Raw genomic sequence first — 16,502 nt, 5'->3', positions numbered from 1 at the left:
GCCGCGTGCCGGGGGCTGCAGCACAGCACTGGGCAGAGGATTGCAGGGAAAATCGATTTAATTCCCGTACTAAGGCTGTGCTCGATCGGCGTGGGCACCCTCCCAGTCCCTCTGGCTGAGTTTCCCCTCTGAGGTTTATAAAGAACAACAAACAAGCAAACAAACAAACAAACAAAAACCCACCACCAACAAAGAAACAGAGAAAGTGTCCCCACTTTCCCTCATAAAAATCTCTGCGGAAACGGCCGTGGGGACAGACTCGGAAAATAATCAAACCTCCCTGCCCGCCCTTCTCCTGCTCCCTCAGTACCTCGGGGTGAGAAGGGCCCTGAGCGGCCCGGCTGCCCCCAGCCCCGGCCCCAGAGGCACAGCCCGCTCTCAACCCCCCCCTCCCGTTTGTTTGGGGCCGCACTTGGACAAGGCCAAAGTCAGCGGCGGAGGAAGGGCAGGGCCCGGCCCGGCCACCTAGGGCGGCCACCGGCGAGAGCCGCATGCGACCGGGCCGAGGAGGTCGCGGTCACCCTGCCCCGCCGCTGCGGGGCCGAGCCGGCTGCGGGAGGGCTCGGCGGGCGGGACCTCGCCCCGGCCAAGCGGGGATCGGAGCCCCGGGGGGTCCCCGTCCGGCTGCAGCCGTCGGGGCCGAGACGTCGGGGTGGGCGGCGGCAACGCGGGGCGCGGAGCGGCGGTGCCGGCTTGCGCCGAGGCGATGCGCGGGTTATGCGCGGATTATGCGCGGGCCTCGAGCGAGCGTCACGTGCCCTCTCCGCCGGCCGCGGCTGGATGCGAGCGGGGCTGGTAAAAAAAATAACAAATCAAAAATGAAAAGGTTTATTTGGTAACCGCTTTGTGCGATCTGTGCTCCAACAGGTTATTCCAAACCACAAAACATGCGAGCGCCGCATGCTCGCCTTCAGAAGCGGGGAACACATGAAGGAACCAGCCGGCATTTACAGAGCTGACGTCTTTACTAGGCATCATTCTTTTATTTATTATTATTATTATTATTATTTTCAGCAAAATGGTGTTTACATACAGTTAAAAGGCATCGATTTTAGTTTCGCACCGCACATTCTCCAGGGAAAGAGGGGGTTAGAAGCAGGAGAAAAACTATATAAAAGGAGAAAGAAAGGGGAAAAAGCTGATAATACGGGTTTCAGTGCTGGGCTGGCTCGTCTTCTTCGTTCTGCCTAAGAGCTCAGCGGTTGCCGACGTACACGGGGATCCTACGCGTTCCGAGAATTTGGCTTAAATGGGAAAAACCCCCCAGCTCCCGCCTTGCAGCCGCGACCACACGCTACTCTATGGGGCGAACACAAGTTCATGCAGGAACGGGCGGACGCCGCGCTAGTACATAGAAAGCGCCTGCTCGCGCATTACCACTCTTTTCTTCTTCATTCGTCGGTTCTGAAACCAAATTTTAACTTGCTGATCGCTTAAATTCAGTCTGTTTGATAGTTCTTTCCTCTTCTGTCGGTTAATAAACTCATTGAGGAGAAACTCGTTTTCCAATTCGGCAATTTGTTGTTTTGTGTAAGGTTTCCGTTTCTTTCTCGATCTCCCCTGGGTGGGGCACCAAGGCAAACCTACAACAAACACGTCGATAATTTAGTGGGGGCACGGCTGCGGGTTACAGAGAATACGTACAAACCCGCGAGGCGAAGGGGCAACGCTAGGTCGGCAAAATCTAGCAAAGCACGTCTGACAGCACGATTTTATCTACCCCCCAGTCGGGTTAAGCTATCACCGTTCCGAACGGGTTACAGGGTGGGGGGGATGGGGGGGGATACAAACAATTACAGGCATCTCTTAGAAAGCACGAAGCGCTAGGTCGCCTCGGACTAAAGCGAGAGATTTAAGGCATACCATCCTGAACTGAAGGTCTGAGGCATGACTGGACTGCTGCGGGCTGAACTGTCAGGTTCAAGTTGACCGAATTCTTGATGTCCTCCTTTAGGCTGGAAGTGCAGGAATTCACTTCAAAAAGAGCGGCCGAGCCGTGCAAGCTTCTCGGCAGGCTCGAGTGGTCATACTTTGCGGGCTTTAAGTTGGCTGCGTGAGTAATAGTTGGGTCATTTGCGAAAGATTGCCTCTGCCTGCATCTTTCCTCTTGTTTGGAGCTCGCATCGTGGGCGTAATATTTATTGTTTTCTTCCAGGCACTCTTTGTTGCTGTTGGAGCTGATGCTGATTGGAACGGAGCCGGGGAGGTACGGCTGCGCCGCGCCGCCGAACGCGTGGCCCTGCGGCTGGGCTGCGCACGGACTGGGGCACGTCCACGGGATCGAGCTCCGGGGGTAGGAAATGGTGGGCAGAGCCGCCAACTGACTGCCATTAGCCCGCAAATTGGGAAAATAAAAGGAATCTGGAGATTGCAAGTTCAAGAGAGAACCAACGTAGCCAGATCTGTAGAGACTGCGATCACACATTTCCAACAAAGGACTTCAGCTGTTCTTACAGCAGTATTTAGTTACAACAGGGAATAAGCGGAAAGCCTAAAACGATTGGACGAAACTTTGCAGACAGGTTCTTCAAAGCCGGTAATTTCAGCACCGCCTCCAGCCACCGAGCCACGGTGTCCCCCCCCCACCCTTCCTTTTTCTTTCTTTCTTTTTTTTTTTTTCCCTCCTTCCCCCCCTTTTAAAAAGTCTTATGATAACACTTGAAATATGAAAATACCGGACTCGCAAGGGGGAGGGGAAAACATGGTCTCCGCTTCTATAAAAGTGCCTGGGACTGGCTGGCAGAGCCGCAGCGCTAGAGGAAAGATGCGGAGAAAACAAAACCCCGACCGGAACGGAGCAGAGCCCCGGGGCGGGCAGCGGTCCCGGAGCTCCGGGCATGGGGGTACCCGGAGCGGGGCCACAGCTCCGTGCCCGCAGCTCTCGGCGAAGGAAGGAGACGTGGCCGTCCGGGCACACGGATGGGCACTGCCCTGTGCCGACGGGGCACCGCAGTGTGTGTGCTCGGAGAGCGGCTTTTACACGTTTTATACACGCATTTATTTGAATTGCGAGCAACATGATATGCATCTGCATATGCTTGCAATTAGTGTATTAATTGATCGGTTATTGGCGGGATTGTCTTTCTGTTGCACTAATGACCGGTGGTCTCGGAGGCTTTCCCAGCTTTGCACCCTACTCTTCTTACCCCTTCTACCTTTCATCCTAACTCCAACCCGAGGCAGGTTTTCAAAAGACTAGTCCAAATCCGGGCACTTGTTTATTGAATTCTTGAGAGAGAATAGCAGTGGGAGCAAGAAGGAATTTCTTGCGCAGAGCTCTGAGATTTAAAACAAACCAATGGCATCCTAAGGCTGCACGGAGGAGAATGCCCCGGTACCCTGCAGCAGGGCACGGGATGGTTGTGGTGGGCAGGGCTGGATCAGCGCCGGCCTCGGAGCCCGCTGCCAGCTCCCGAGCTGCGGCCGAACAGGTTTCGTCCGCTAAGAAGAAAATTATTCCTTACGGTGATGTGTATATATATAGAGAGAGAAATTGAGATGTAGATATATGTATGTATATGCATGGATCTCTCTCTATATGTCGTGTATATGACATTTTTGAAAGCTCACACCAGAGCGCGGCTGTCCCTCTGCATCTCCCACTTTCCTCCCCGCTCCCGAGTACGAACCAAACCTCATCTGACCGCATCCTCACGGGAGGCAGCTCGAGTCCTTTCCAGACCGTGTGGGGTGGCAGACAGTCTGCTTCCTGCGGAGACAAGCCGAGCCCCCGTGTCTCACCCAGAGACGAGATATTCCCATAAAATAGCAGACTGCAAGGCCAAGGGCTGGAGCTGCCCGGCAGGCAGCGGCCGGAGCCCTGAGAGCTGCGAGGCGGCTCCGTGCTGCGCGGCCGCTGCGGGACCCCCGGCCCCTGACCTCGGTCCTTCCCGAAGGGATCCCCGGGTCCGAGCGGACCCCGATTCGGGCCGAACCCCAGTTCCCATGTGTCATCACCTTCGCGGCTTCGATTTTAAAACTCGAGCCCAATTAAAAGGTAGGGTTAATTTTCCGTGTTATTGTGCTCTTAATCATAGTTTTAATCTCGGTTTTATTTCTACGCCGAGATCAGAGGCACTGCCCCGCTTGACGTTTTCCTAATCAAATTCATCTTGCTGTCTAATGGGAAATTGGGGTGAATTCTGCAGTAATTTCATTGCCCTGGAAGAAATGTTGAAACGATTGCTCTCCCCTGAGCACACGGACCACACATGCGTCGCTGGAGGATATTACTGACCGCTGCCCTTAATTTTTATTGTTTGAGTTATGTCTGCCAATTGCATCTCCCCCTTATTAACTTATTTGTTTTCTGCCTTTTTTCTCCCCACGAGCCGAGGTGACCGCTTCGTTCCATAATCGCCCTTTGCGAAAGAGCTGACTCCGATCTTCTGCTCTGGGAAGGCAGAAGGAACGCACTGTGCTTAAAGACAGGATTTTTTTCTCGCAATAAACACGAGCAACGGCTGTGAGTTCCGCATTACCGGAAAGGTGACACTTCAAACTAACTTTTACGAGGTTAGAGAAAACAGAGCTTGCAATTAATGCTCATCTGTAACCGCTAATTAACGCTGCGAGAAATATGGACAGCAAAATCCCGAGGAGCTGGAGGGCAGCGAGCTTTGCGCCGAGGTCGGCAGGGGAAGCACCGCGCACCGCCCGGTGCGGGCACGGCTCCGCGCAGCGCTCGGCCGCCCCGGGCTCGTGGTTGGCGGCCGCAGTGTCTCCCGTGGTGTCCGCCGCCGGTGTCTGCACAGGAAACGTCACCGGGCGGCCCGAGGCTCTGCTCTCACACACTCATTTGCTCTCTGTCTCCTTTTCTTTCTTTTTCCTTTTCCTTTTAACAGACGACCGGATCGGCCTCGCCCTCCTCGCTGACCACCCCACAATCCCTCCCTCGCGTTCCCGCAGCGGAAGACGCGGGCAGCTCCGCGCGTGAGTGCGCAGCTCCGGCTCAGTCGCGCCTGGCGAGCGCTGGAAGCCGCCTATGCCTGCTCTTGTCCAGGAGATGGCAGAATTGCCTCAGCCATGCCGGGCCCGGGCCGGCCCTACAGCGCAGCGCCGTGCAATCGCGCATCCGCAACCCGGTCCGCCGAGGCTCGCATTATCTTCCGCAAGGATGCCCGTGTGTCCGGCGGGCCGCGGGGCTTTGCTCGGGGCTCCTCCGGCCGTGGACGGAGGACGGTGGGCAGCGGGGCAGGGCCGAGTGTGCTCCGGAGTCCTGCACCGGGCCTCCAGTGGTGTCGGGCCGGGAGCACACCGGGCCGCACCGGCTCCGCAATGCCCCGCATCCCGGCGGCTCTGTTCTTAAAGCTCCTGCACGTCGTTAGAAAAGGAGAAAGGGGCTCCTTTGCAACCGGTCCGGATTTGCCGGCCTGTCCGGTCTCCTGCCTCGCGAAGGGAATCTCCAGTGCTTGCCTTGGCCTCCGAAATCCCTGCGCCGTGGAGCCCGACGCTGAGGCCGCAGGAAGGAGCAGCTCCGCGGGCCCGAGCAGTGTGGAGCTCCAGGGGCATCTTTGAGACAGGAGGGATGCTGCGGGGGGAGGCGCCAAGAGCCCGAAAAAGACGAATCTGGAGAATTTTTATCGTGCGGAGGAAACAAGGCTGCAGCATCAGAGAGGGCTCCTCCAGGCACGCTGTGCCCTTAACTCCCGAGTTACCCCCCCGCCCCCCAGAACCGAACAAAAAGCACCACTAGCTACAAAACCTCAAGTGTTCCAAATCGGTTTTTTTTTTGGGGGGGGGGGGGGGTCCGGTTCAGGGAAAAAAAAAAAAAAAAGCCCTCTCAATGTCCGTGAGTGTGCGAGCGGAAGAGAAAGGGGAAGGAAGAGGGCGGAGGAGGCGGGAGATGGCTCCCCGGTGGCTGCCGCCGGGCGCGGAGCCCATGGGGGCCTCGTCCGGGCCGGTGGTGGGAGCAGCCGGGCTCCACCGGTACCGGAGAGGTCTCGGTAAGGCGAACAAAGGCGCTGTGGCCGGCCCAGGGCAAGCAGAGCCGCGAGCCGGGGCACGGGAAGAGGCCTCCCCAGCAGCATTTCTTCCTCGCAAAAACCTTCCCCAGCGAAAAGGGCCTCCCGGTTACGGCTTTCCCTCGTCCTCCACGTCCCCCACTGTTCTGTGTCTCCTCGCGGAAGAACCGCGGCCCCGAGCATGTCCCATACGGGGCTGCTGCCCCCGAAACGCCCTGCTGCGGGAAGAAGGCCACTTTCCTCCTCTTTTCGGATATATCGAAAAGAAATCGTTTTATTAAAGGCGGTTCAGAAACAGTTTGGCAACATCGTTAAGGGCTACGAAACACAGCCCGTGCTTCCAGCACAACGTGAAAGCAGACTTTGAGACAAGAAGGGAAATAAAAACGGTTTATGGAGAAACAGTCCGACCGTATGTCTTACCACGTACACGGGAAATCAAAGCGTTTAGAGCAATAGGATATTATAATAAATAATACTAGATCGAAACACACACCATTTAATAATTACACGAGGCACATGAACAGGGAGGACATTACTTCTCTTTCCCAGGAGATGACCGCCCTTCGTATAGCATAACATGCACGCTAGGTTTAAAATTACAAAAACCCAACCGAGTCTCGGCCTTTCGGCCTACATAAATTATGGCATCTTTTGAAATGGATCATTTATTGCTTCTGTCATTAACACCCGTTTAGTTTTGCAAACTGAAAGTTAGCGGTGAACTTCACTTCTCCGACCGGGAAGTGCATTAAACGCAGCGCGGGGTCCGCACGGAGGAACGTGCGCACCTCGGGAAGGGACCGGACGGGACAGGGCGGCCGGAGGGGACCCCCGAGCTCTGCTGCGGAGAGTATCGAGAGTATCGGGGCTCCTTCGGATCCAACGAAAGGCGCTGGGGCCGCGCTCCGTACCCCAGGAAAAGCCGGTAGCAGATCGCCCGCCAGGAAAATCAAAGAATGAAAACTAAAAACAGCGATCCCACTGCAAATAATTCCCTTCCGGAGCCGCTGCTTCCGAAATCCACGGAGCCCCGTGCGGACTCCGGGGCCGTGGGCTTTGCTCGCAGTGACTGCGGGAATGCCGCTTGCTCGTGTTTTCCGACGAAAACAACAATCAAATCTGTCACTTTTGGGCACGGGTTGATGTTCGGAGATAAAAATCACAGGTCCCCTCCCCAAAGTGTTCAGCGGTTCAGAAACTTATAGATGGAACCGTTCGACACATTAAAATTCGTTTATACTGGCCTAAAGGGAAGGACAGAAAATATAATTAATATTAATATTAATATTTTTTAAAAAAGGAAGAACCAGAACGATAAAGTCAACGTTTGTCGGCTCTCATTTCGACTGAGAGAAAAACGCCGACCTTGAAAACAGTTCACAAAACTTCGCCACCGCTGGAAGGAGAAAAGAAAAATTAAATATATTTTCAAGTCTTTCCAAAAGTCCGTAGCTGGTCGTAAATGGAGTTTATATATCCGTCACCGTCCGCAAGGAATCGATCAAGAAACGTTGTCTTTCAGTTTGGAGACTATTTTCTTATCCTTCACCCTCCTGTTCTGAAACCAAATGGTGACCTGGCGCTCGGACAGGTTCGTGGCCGCAGATATCCTTCGCCTCTTGTCCTTGTTAATGAACTTGTTAATGGCGTATTCGTTCTCGAGTTCCTTAAGCTGGAGCTTGGTGTAGGGCACTCTCTTCTTCCTCCCGCGCCGGTAGACACACATCTCGGGCTGGTTTAGTGCAACGTCCCCTACGGAAAAGACACGACGTGAAAAATTAGAATTTTATGACAGGCGTTTAAAGCGTAGCTGATGCTTGTCGGCCGCTGTTTTTCACGGGCAAATAAATAACGGCGGCTTGTTTACAGTTTATTATTATTTACACTGCCCCATTAGCCGCGCGTCGGGCAGCCCCGCGCCTGGCGGACTGTCATCGCCGTGAGCGGCGCGGCGGGGCTGGCAGTGAGCACAGACGGCCCTTTGCTGCGCGCTGCCCGCTTTGTTTGCATGTGGTTAGCGCCGGCGTGCCCCGCTGCTCGCGGCCTCTTAAGTGCTCTGGGGCCGGGTCAGCGGGCTGCCGGGGAGCGGAGGAGCCTCCGAGCCACCGTCCCGCAAACGGAAATACAGACCGAGGCGCGACGGGAGAAGCAGAAGGAGCCCGGGGCCCTGCCGCCCTCGTGCACCTGGGGCGGCCGGGGAAGAGAGATCCCCCCCGAGCCTCGGGCCGCTCCGGGGGAGGGCTGAGGGCTGGGGGCGGCCGGCGGAGGGCGCGGGGGGGGCGCGGCTCGGAGCGGTTCTCGCCCTCGCGTACCTGGAAAGGACGATTTCCAGAAGTGCGAGCTCTGTGTCTGATCTTTGGCACAGTACACCTGGCCGTTCCAGCCATTAGCCAGAGTCCAGGACTGATAGCCCTCCATGGATATGTACGTTTCGTGTCTCGGTTCCCCAGAGCCGAACGTCGAGACCATGTCTATGTACCCAGGAACGTGCTGGTAGGGGTTTGTATAGCCCTGGTAGAAGGACACTTCCTTCGCCCTGGTGGAGACTTCATTGGCGGGGACACTCGTGCTGGTCAGACTGGAGACGTCCATGTACTTTTCCACGGGAAAGCCGCCAATGGAGGCATGGGGGGGAGACTTCAGGGCGTTCTGCTGGATCCCAACCCCGTGGGACATCCTGCAGCTATAGTATCCGTTGCCAAAGTGATACCCGTAGCCGAGAGCGGGGGCGGCGGGCGGAGCGCCGGAGCCCGGGCAGTCCTTGGCCGGGGGGTCGGGCCGCGCCGCAGCCCCCGAGCGCTCCCCTCCGCCGGCGTAGGCGAACCCCGAGGCGGCGGCGGCGGCGGCGGCCGCGCGGCCCGTGTGCGCCGCGCCGAAAACGGGCGAGGAGAGAAAGTTACGGCACTGCCCGGGGGTGCCGCCGCCGCCGCCGCCGCCGCCGCCGCTGTTGTCGCCGCGCAGTCCGTCCATCTCCCAGTTCGCTTCTTTGCTCATGGCCTTGCACATCGCGGACGGCGGCGCGGTCCCCGGCCGGGCATGGCTCAAAATTGTTATTTGCCTCCAACAGGTTGGATCCTGGCGGTACGTTTATAAAAAGCAAGTCCGGGTCGAGGGGGGGGGGGGGGGAAGCGGGGGTGGGGGCGGCCGGCCCCAGATTAGTTTGCCTCAGCCCGGGGGGCTGCTCATAGGCTGCCGCCGGAGCATGTGACCCTCCCGCCGCCTCGCAGCCCCCCGGCTCGCACCGACGGGGCCCCCCCGACGCCGCGCTCCCGCCTCCGGGCCGGCCTCGCCCCCGCCGCTTTCATCCCCCCCCCCGCCCTCCTGCCCGCTGCTTCAAAAAGGCCTTCGGACCTTCGGTTCTCCGCTGGCCTTTTGAAGGCGCGGGCAAAGTATCTGAGTACGGCTTCCCCGATGTTCCCATCTCTCGACTTTCTTTCTTTCTTCCTTTCTTTCTTCCCCCCAACCCCCCCGAAATTATCTCATTTCCTCAAATACCTTTACTATGATCTAACGGAGTTAGGGGTCTGCTCCATCTCCGTTGGTAGCCGGCACTTTCGAAGCTGCTTCTTTGGTAAATGTTAGCCGCAGAAATACACACTTATCTATATACCATATACATTACGCGGCCCAGGAAAAGGGAGAAAGGGAGCGAAGAGAGAACAATCTATTTGTCTTTGCCCAAAACTTTCCCCACAGACTCGTTGTTACGTGCACTTTTAACAGCTAACCCCGAGCGAGGGCATTTCGTTTTCCCAGTCTTTCAAAACAACGCAATGAAAAGATTTCACAGCAACGCGGAGTAAATTATCAGACTGGTTTTTAATCTCCAAACCTGCGCCTTAGCGTCTCGTCTCTGTATTTACTCCCATCTCTTTATGTACTTTCTTCTCATTAAATACCCGAATCTCCTTAGTTACCCGCATCTCTTTATGCGTTCACGTCTCTTTATGTACACTCATCTCTTTTGTTACTCTCTATTTTTTCTTTTTTCAATGTACTCTCATCTCTTTATTTCAACAATATAAAACCAATCCGTTCTGAGGGCGGAGTTCCCTCGGACCACTCTCGGGCGCTGCCCTCGATCCGTCGGGTGAACGCAGCCGCCCCGGGCCCCGCGTGCCCCGAAGCGCAGCGAGAACCGCGGTGTCCCGGCCCGGACGAGCCCTTCGGACTGAACATAAACACGCGCCCGGCGGCTTTTCTGACGGAGCCCCGCTTTATCGCGTAAATGGAAGCCCGTCCGTTTGCAGAACCAGCCTCAGAAACAATCGCACAACCATTAACTCGGCAAAGCGGGACCGCAGCTCGTGCGCCTCGGGGCGCGACCGTGCCGAAGGCCCCGCGTGACCCGGGGACACGCCGCAGCTCTTTCCTCTCCGAAGCGCGGACCGAGCACCTCGCAGCGCCCCGACCTTCCCTACGGGCCGGCGTGCGGCGGGGACGGAACCGGGCTGAACCGAGGGGGGCCGAGGCGGGCGGCAGCGGCCCGGGGCAGCGCGCAGCCTCCGCCCCGCGCAGCTCCCGCGCAGAGCCGCCAGGTGGCGCCCGCCGCGCCTGTCGCTGCCCGCCGCGGGTTTGCGCGGGGCGCTGCGCTCCGAGCGTCCAGCGCTGCCCGGCTCTGCGCTGCGCGGAGACTTTGCGCGGCCGCGGAGCCCTGCGGCACAACGGGGAGTCGGCGCCTCCGCCGTCCTCCTGGCCCTGGGAGCGGCTGGCTCGCTGGGAGCCGCGTTCCAATTAAGTGGAGTGACCTTATGTTTTCTCCCAGGCTAAGATTTAATAAAAGTGTACTGAAAATATTCTTTGATGCCCGGGGTAATAACTTCCAAGGTAAAAATAAAAAGTTTGGCCCCGGGCCTGAGCGGCTTTTTAAGCTCATAGGAGCAACTGAGTAAACTTTGTCTATTTTGCCACTCTCTGCAACTTCCTCCTCGTTTGCCCGTTAATATCGGTGTGAAGCAGGAGGCTCCTTAGGTTGTGCTGTTGTTCAGTGGGGGAAAACAGAGAAAGGGAAACATCGGTGCGGTAAAGGAGCCCAGTGTGCCGGGACTGTCAGTCCTAGGTGGGCCGTTTGTTGGTGGGTCGCCGGTGTAAGTCATTGACTGCACGGGGGCACGGTTTTGTCGTTCAGATTCTTAGCGAAAGATGAGGACACGTTGTTTGCCCCACGTATGAACGCAGCTATAATTTAAGGCTCAATGCACGTAAACGAGGAACAGGAATTATTTAAAAGATTCCAAATGAAACGGACTCCCACCAGCACCCCCCGCACGGCCGCCCCCACCCGTCCCCTCCCTCCGGCCGCACTGCAGTCCGTCCCCGCGTGGTGCCGCGCTCGGGGCGCAGCCCGCACCCGTCGGGTATCGGCGGCCCCGCGGCGCTATCCCCGAAGGCCGGGGCAGATGCTGGCTCAGTCACCGCGTTTAAGAAAACAGACGAGGGCGCCAAACGACAGCAATAAACCCGCCGCACGCTTCCGCTCCGCCTCCCGCTCCCCCTCCGCCGGGCCGTGCGGGAGGCTGCGGGGTTCCGGCTCGCGGTACCGGCGGTACGTCCGTCCGTCTCCCCCCGTTGAGTGCAGCCCCGTCCCGCCGCAGCGCCCCGGTGTCCGCCCGGCCCCGTGCCCGCCGCAACGACCCGCGAGCGAGGAAAAGTCGCTATTGACTTTAGTCTGGTTTTGGGGCTGTAAAACGCAGGACACCACAGTTCAGGCGAAATTCACATTTCAAAGGGCTGACATGAAACGATCATTAATGGAAGGGTGGATTTTGCAAACAACGCCTAGAATGTTTCCTAAATATTTCATGGAATGTTTAGGGAGACTTTCACACGTTATTAAAAGAAAAAAAATCTGACAAGTATCCCATTTGCGAGCTATGAATCATGCGCAAGAGCAGCAGAACTTAGATGTGTGTGACCGACATTAGCGGGAGAGCTCTGCTCGCAAAAAATCCGGCCCGCGTTGGGCCACCAAACCCTCGGGTTCTCGGGGTCTGACCACGGGATGATGCTGGGGGGGAGGAAACCACAGCGAGGATAAAGGCCGGGCGTCTATCGGGGAGCGCTCCGGAGATGCTAACGACAAAGGATATATCTTCGTTTAAATGGTCGCCATCAGCGACATTATTACGGGCAAAGTTAGCGCTGAAGGGCCGCTTCCAGAGCGCCGCGGGTGCGGAGCGTGGCAGCCCGTAGCCCCGCAGCGGCACGAAACGGAGCGATGAGCTCACAGAGCCACAGGTAACGCGGGGGGCCGTGAAAGGGGGGTGAGGGGGAGGGTGTCAGCCCCTGTTGGGGACAATGCCCGCGTATCGGTCATCCTGTTATTTGTCATAATAATGCTCTTAAATGGGCTGTGTGGAGGGAAGAAGGGCTGGAGAGAGGAACCCGCTGCCCACAGGGCTGCATTTCGTACCCTTTGAGCTCTTTTCCCTGTTATGAGAACGAACGTTGTCCCACAGGGCGGCTTCGTCGGTAAACAGGGTTACGGGAAGTAGAAAGATTATCGCATGCGAGGACGCAACGAAGAGATCTATTAGAAATCAGGGATGTTAATTGCTATTTCAATTTGCGGGCGGCTGTTGGGAGGTGCGCCCGATGCGCGCTGTGCCGGCAACAGCGGGCACGTCAAATCCCAGCGCAGGGCTCGGGGTGTGAGGGGTGCGTGGGGGTGCCGCAGAAATTCGGGCATAAAAGTACGAATGCGGTCGGAAAATGGGAGGGAAAATTAACGAGGTGTCAGCGGCGGAGATGCTCTCCCCGCCGCTCTTCTGCCGGCGGCTCCGCGCGTCGCGATTTAATCCGCCTCCGAGCTAATAATAAAGAAAAGCATTATCTAACATTTAGCGTGTGGTTCTGTCCGAGGACAAATGAGAAAGAAGCTGCATCATTAGGACCTAAAAGGCAACAAAACAAAAATCAGAGCATAATGATGCACCTAAATGAAGGGGGAAATGTTGCACAGCTCATTTTATTAATCAGACTGTCAATTTCACCCCAGAGGCCAAACCCCAGAGCAATTCAAGCAGGATCTGATCAAGCTGAGGACGAGAGCTTTGCTCCTCACTTCTCGTCTCTCTTTCTTTCCACCTGGATATATTTGTCTGCTCAGAAGCCGCCTTCATTATCCACTGACAGGAGCTTGTATTTATTTGCTTATAAACCTGTTACAATAAATGATTATTCGAACAGCGTCATTCGTACCTTAATGACGAGCGCTACTTTTTGATGAATGACATTTCGGGCTAGAAAGGATGTATGGGTCATTTTGACCAGTCATTCCCTCGCTTTGGCATCCCACAGTTTTTTACGCCTCCCTCAAAAAGAGATAATAATATTTAGAGACACTCTCCGGGCTGAATGTGAATTAGCCCCTGCCGCAGCTCATCATTAGTACAGGACCAGCCCTGCAACTTTGACATTTTTTATAAAGCTGAGATGATGGAAAGAATAAGAAAAGAGATGATCCTGATGGAGAGAGGGCTGCACAGCCCTACGGCTGGCAAAAGGCTCTCGAATTTGTCAGACTCAGCTGGAAATGCGGTGCTGGAGGCCCTCGAAAATTCGCAGCACAGTGGTCGCCTCAGCCCGAGACTAACTTCCTCCTCCCTGCACGGCGCGATAGGGGACATCTCCGCCAAAGGCAAATTCGAAATAGACACTTTGTTCAACCTGCAGCATCCGAGCGGCGAAAGCACCGTCTCGTCCGAAATCCCGCCGTCGGAAAGCAGGAAGAAAATCAGCCTTTATCCCGAAGTGGCTCAAGAGGCAGAGATGAACAGCGACGTGGAGGTGGGCTGCTCGGCGCTGCGCTCCCCGGCCAGCCTGCCTTCCTCCCAGCTCAAGGAGAACAACACCAAAGGTAACTCGCCGCTCTCGCCTCCAGCGAGCCCCGCGCTTCGCCGCCCGCGTTTCTAGAGCCCGGCGACGCCGCCGCCACCGCCGAAGTTGCTGCCCCCTGCTCACGGCGCTCTCTCTTCCGCGGAGGCAGCGCCGGGGCTGTAAAATATTATGGGGCTCTCCGCGCTGTTCCCATCGCCGCGACGCGGCTCGGCCGCGTGTGTGCGTGCCCAAAGCCACCGCCGAGCGGGGACACGGCCGGGATGGACGCGGGCACCGTCACCCACCCACCCACTCACCCGCAGCTAGGGAAACCCTTCTCCTTATTTTTTCCTCGCTCTCCTGGAGCTCGGCGCGTCTCTCGAGCTGTATTTGTACGTGTGTGGATGTGCAGCTACACATACGTGTATTAAATTAGTGAGACAGAGAAGTGTGAGGAAACGGTCCTTATTTGTCTGCGTTTGCCCTTCTCTGCGTACACGCAGCGTGCCATTCCGTGGCCATTTAAGAGTAATTGGGCATTGTTCACTGTTGCTCTGTTTATAGCAGAGGCTCAGAGGCAGCCCCGTCAGTCTCTTTGCGGGGCGCGGTGACGGACGATGGTTGTTATTATCGCTGTAATTGGGGAGGGGGAGCCAGGTGAGCGCGGATCTCCTAGGGGCACGGTGCGTGCCTTTTTCGTCAAATGTGCCAAAGGAAGCAAGGCAGCCTCGACGGAACGCGTGAGAAAAATCGCCCTTAAGGCTTCTCTGCTTTGCTTCGCCCCTAACGGGTCCGAGCCCTTCCCGAAGCACGGTGGTTGCAGGCACCGCGCAGCCCGATTTGCTCAAAGAAAGAAAGAAAGAAAGAGGAAAAAAAAAGGGGGGTGGAGGGGGGAAAGAAAGAAAGAAATGAAAAAACCCACCCCAACCTCAACCGTATCGATCCCATTAACAGCCGCGATTTGTAACGCTGACAGCTCGCGACGGGGCAGGGCGGCCGGTTCGGGGGCAGCCCCGCCGGCCTCTCTCATCTCGCTGCTCGCCCCGCAGGCTTCGCGGAGAGCAGCCCGGCTCCCAGCACCCCCGCCGCTCCCGGGCTGGGCCTGCACGGCGGCAGCGCGCTGGGCGGTTCGGCGGCCGGGGCAGACCAGGTGCGGCGGTACCGCACCGCCTTCACCCGCGAGCAGATCGCCCGCCTGGAGAAGGAGTTCTACCGCGAGAACTACGTGTCGCGACCGCGCCGCTGCGAGCTGGCAGCCGCCCTCAACCTGCCCGAGACCACCATCAAGGTACGGAGCCCCCCCTCCCCCGACCCTACACCCCTCGGGGCTCCGCGGCCGAGCGGCCCTTGGCTGTCCCCGCACCGGAAGGTTGCGTTTGCCATTTCGGCTGTTTGACCTCGTCGGATTTCTTCTGTAGCCGATTTCCCAGGGAGGAGAGGGGAGAGAAAACGCGGCTGTTCAGCTCGCGGGGAGAGGGATGAGCCACGGCGCAGGGAGGCGGGGAGGGGGGATCTGAGGGGAAACCTTCGCTGTGTGCCGCAGGGACCCCCCGGGCCGCGAGTCACCCCCGGGCTCGGCCACCCGCCGGTGCCGGGCTGCGGGGCTCGGAACGGAGCTGAGGCCGCGCTGTGCTTGTGTCCCCGAGCAGGTGTGGTTCCAGAACCGGCGCATGAAGGACAAGCGGCAGCGCCTGGCCATGTCCTGGCCCCACCCGGCCGACCCCAGCTTCTACACCTACATGATGACCCACGCGGCGGCCACGGGCAGCCTGCCCTACCCTTTCCACTCGCACGTCCCGCTGCACTACTACCCGCACGTCGGAGTCACCGCCGCGGCCGCCGCCGCCGCCGCCTCTGGGGCCGCCGCCGCGCCCTTCGCCACCTCCATCCGCCCGTTGGACACCTTCCGCGCCCTCTCGCACCCCTACTCTCGTCCCGAGCTGCTCTGCAGTTTCCGCCATCCCGGCCTCTACCAGGCGCCCGCCGCCGCCGGCCTCAACAGCGGCGCGGCGGCCTCGGCGGCGGCGGCGGCGGCGGCAGCGGCGGCGGCGGCGGCGGGCTCGGGTCCGCCGGGGGGCTCGGCCCCGTGCTCGTGCCTCAGCTGCCACAGCAGCCAGACGGCGGCGGCGGCGGCGGCGGCCTCGGCCTTGGGCTCTCGGGGCTCCGCCGCCGACTTCCCGTGCACCGCGGGCGCGCAGCGCTCCGAGAGCGGCTTCCTGCCCTACTCGGCGGCCGTGCTGGGCAAGGCCGCGGTCGCCTCACCGGAGCAGCGGGAGGAGGCGCCGCTGACCAGATAACCGGCCGGGGCTCAGCGCGGGGCTCCCCGGGCAGAAGTTCCTTCTATTTTTCTATTGCCGCCCGACGGAGGGCGCGGGGCTCGGGGAGGGGCAGGAGGGAATGCGTTCCTGGGGTTTCTTCGTCCTCTCTCTCTCTTTCTCTCCTTTTTTCCCCCTTTTTTATTTTTATTTTTTAAAATAATAATAATTATTATTTCGGTTTGAGTTCGAATAAATGGGAAACTCTCGCGCAGGTATTGTACGGAAACTGGTAGCTCGCGAGGCCGCTGCGGCCGGGCCGGTTTATGGGAGGGTGAGACTGACAGCGTGGGGAGAGGCGTTCTGCAGGCTCGTGCTTTTCACCGACCATAATCCACGCTCTCTGGGAAATACTTGAATCTCTCATGGTGTCGGTGTCGTCCTGAAGCATTTACGTTATAGA

General features: G+C 58.0%; 3 protein-coding genes across 3 annotated transcripts; 1 reads left to right on the top strand and 2 right to left on the bottom strand.

Annotated features, from left to right (window-relative positions):
* Window positions 1-813: 813 nt before the first annotated feature.
* Window positions 814-2,432, bottom strand: HOXD12 (homeobox D12). Its single transcript, XM_015868395.3, has 2 exons — window positions 1,864-2,432; window positions 814-1,583 (listed from the first exon to the last, which is right to left on the bottom strand). Exons 1-2 carry the CDS (start codon window positions 2,423-2,425, stop codon window positions 1,345-1,347), a joined length of 801 nt encoding a protein of 266 aa, XP_015723881.1. The 5' UTR covers window positions 2,426-2,432; the 3' UTR covers window positions 814-1,344.
* A 4,014-nt stretch (window positions 2,433-6,446) lies between these two features.
* Window positions 6,447-9,513, bottom strand: HOXD13 (homeobox D13). The gene is made up of 2 exons (XM_015868392.3): window positions 8,279-9,513; window positions 6,447-7,718 (listed from the first exon to the last, which is right to left on the bottom strand). The coding sequence occupies exons 1-2, from the start codon at window positions 8,970-8,972 to the stop codon at window positions 7,468-7,470; spliced, it is 945 nt and encodes a 314-aa protein (XP_015723878.2). The 5' UTR covers window positions 8,973-9,513; the 3' UTR covers window positions 6,447-7,467.
* A 1,824-nt stretch (window positions 9,514-11,337) lies between these two features.
* Window positions 11,338-16,189, top strand: EVX2 (even-skipped homeobox 2). The gene is made up of 4 exons (XM_015868388.3): window positions 11,338-12,203; window positions 12,964-13,824; window positions 14,834-15,072; window positions 15,434-16,189. The coding sequence occupies exons 2-4, from the start codon at window positions 13,401-13,403 to the stop codon at window positions 16,079-16,081; spliced, it is 1,311 nt and encodes a 436-aa protein (XP_015723874.1). The 5' UTR covers window positions 11,338-12,203; window positions 12,964-13,400; the 3' UTR covers window positions 16,082-16,189.
* The last annotated feature ends 313 nt before the right edge of the window (window positions 16,190-16,502 follow it).

This window comes from Coturnix japonica, chromosome 7, assembly GCF_054131305.1.
Source record: "Coturnix japonica strain WE chromosome 7, WE-NBRP24, whole genome shotgun sequence".
Taxonomy (NCBI): Eukaryota; Metazoa; Chordata; class Aves; order Galliformes; family Phasianidae; genus Coturnix; species Coturnix japonica.
This window is presented reverse-complemented; position numbering and strand designations above follow the sequence as displayed.

Coding starts and splice junctions, on each gene's coding strand:
- HOXD12 (XM_015868395.3), bottom strand. CDS start 2,425: ATGTGTGATCGCAGTCTCTACAGATCTGGCTACGTTGGTTCTCTCTTG. Junction 1,584..1,863: donor CAGACCTTCAGTTCAGGATG/GTATGCCTTAAA, acceptor TGTTTGTTGTAG/GTTTGCCTTGGTGCCCCACC.
- HOXD13 (XM_015868392.3), bottom strand. CDS start 8,972: ATGTGCAAGGCCATGAGCAAAGAAGCGAACTGGGAGATGGACGGACTG. Junction 7,719..8,278: donor CTGGAAATCGTCCTTTCCAG/GTACGCGAGGGC, acceptor TCTTTTCCGTAG/GGGACGTTGCACTAAACCAG.
- EVX2 (XM_015868388.3), top strand. CDS start 13,401: ATGATGGAAAGAATAAGAAAAGAGATGATCCTGATGGAGAGAGGGCTG. Junction 13,825..14,833: donor CAAGGAGAACAACACCAAAG/GTAACTCGCCGC, acceptor CTCGCCCCGCAG/GCTTCGCGGAGAGCAGCCCG. Junction 15,073..15,433: donor TGCCCGAGACCACCATCAAG/GTACGGAGCCCC, acceptor GTCCCCGAGCAG/GTGTGGTTCCAGAACCGGCG.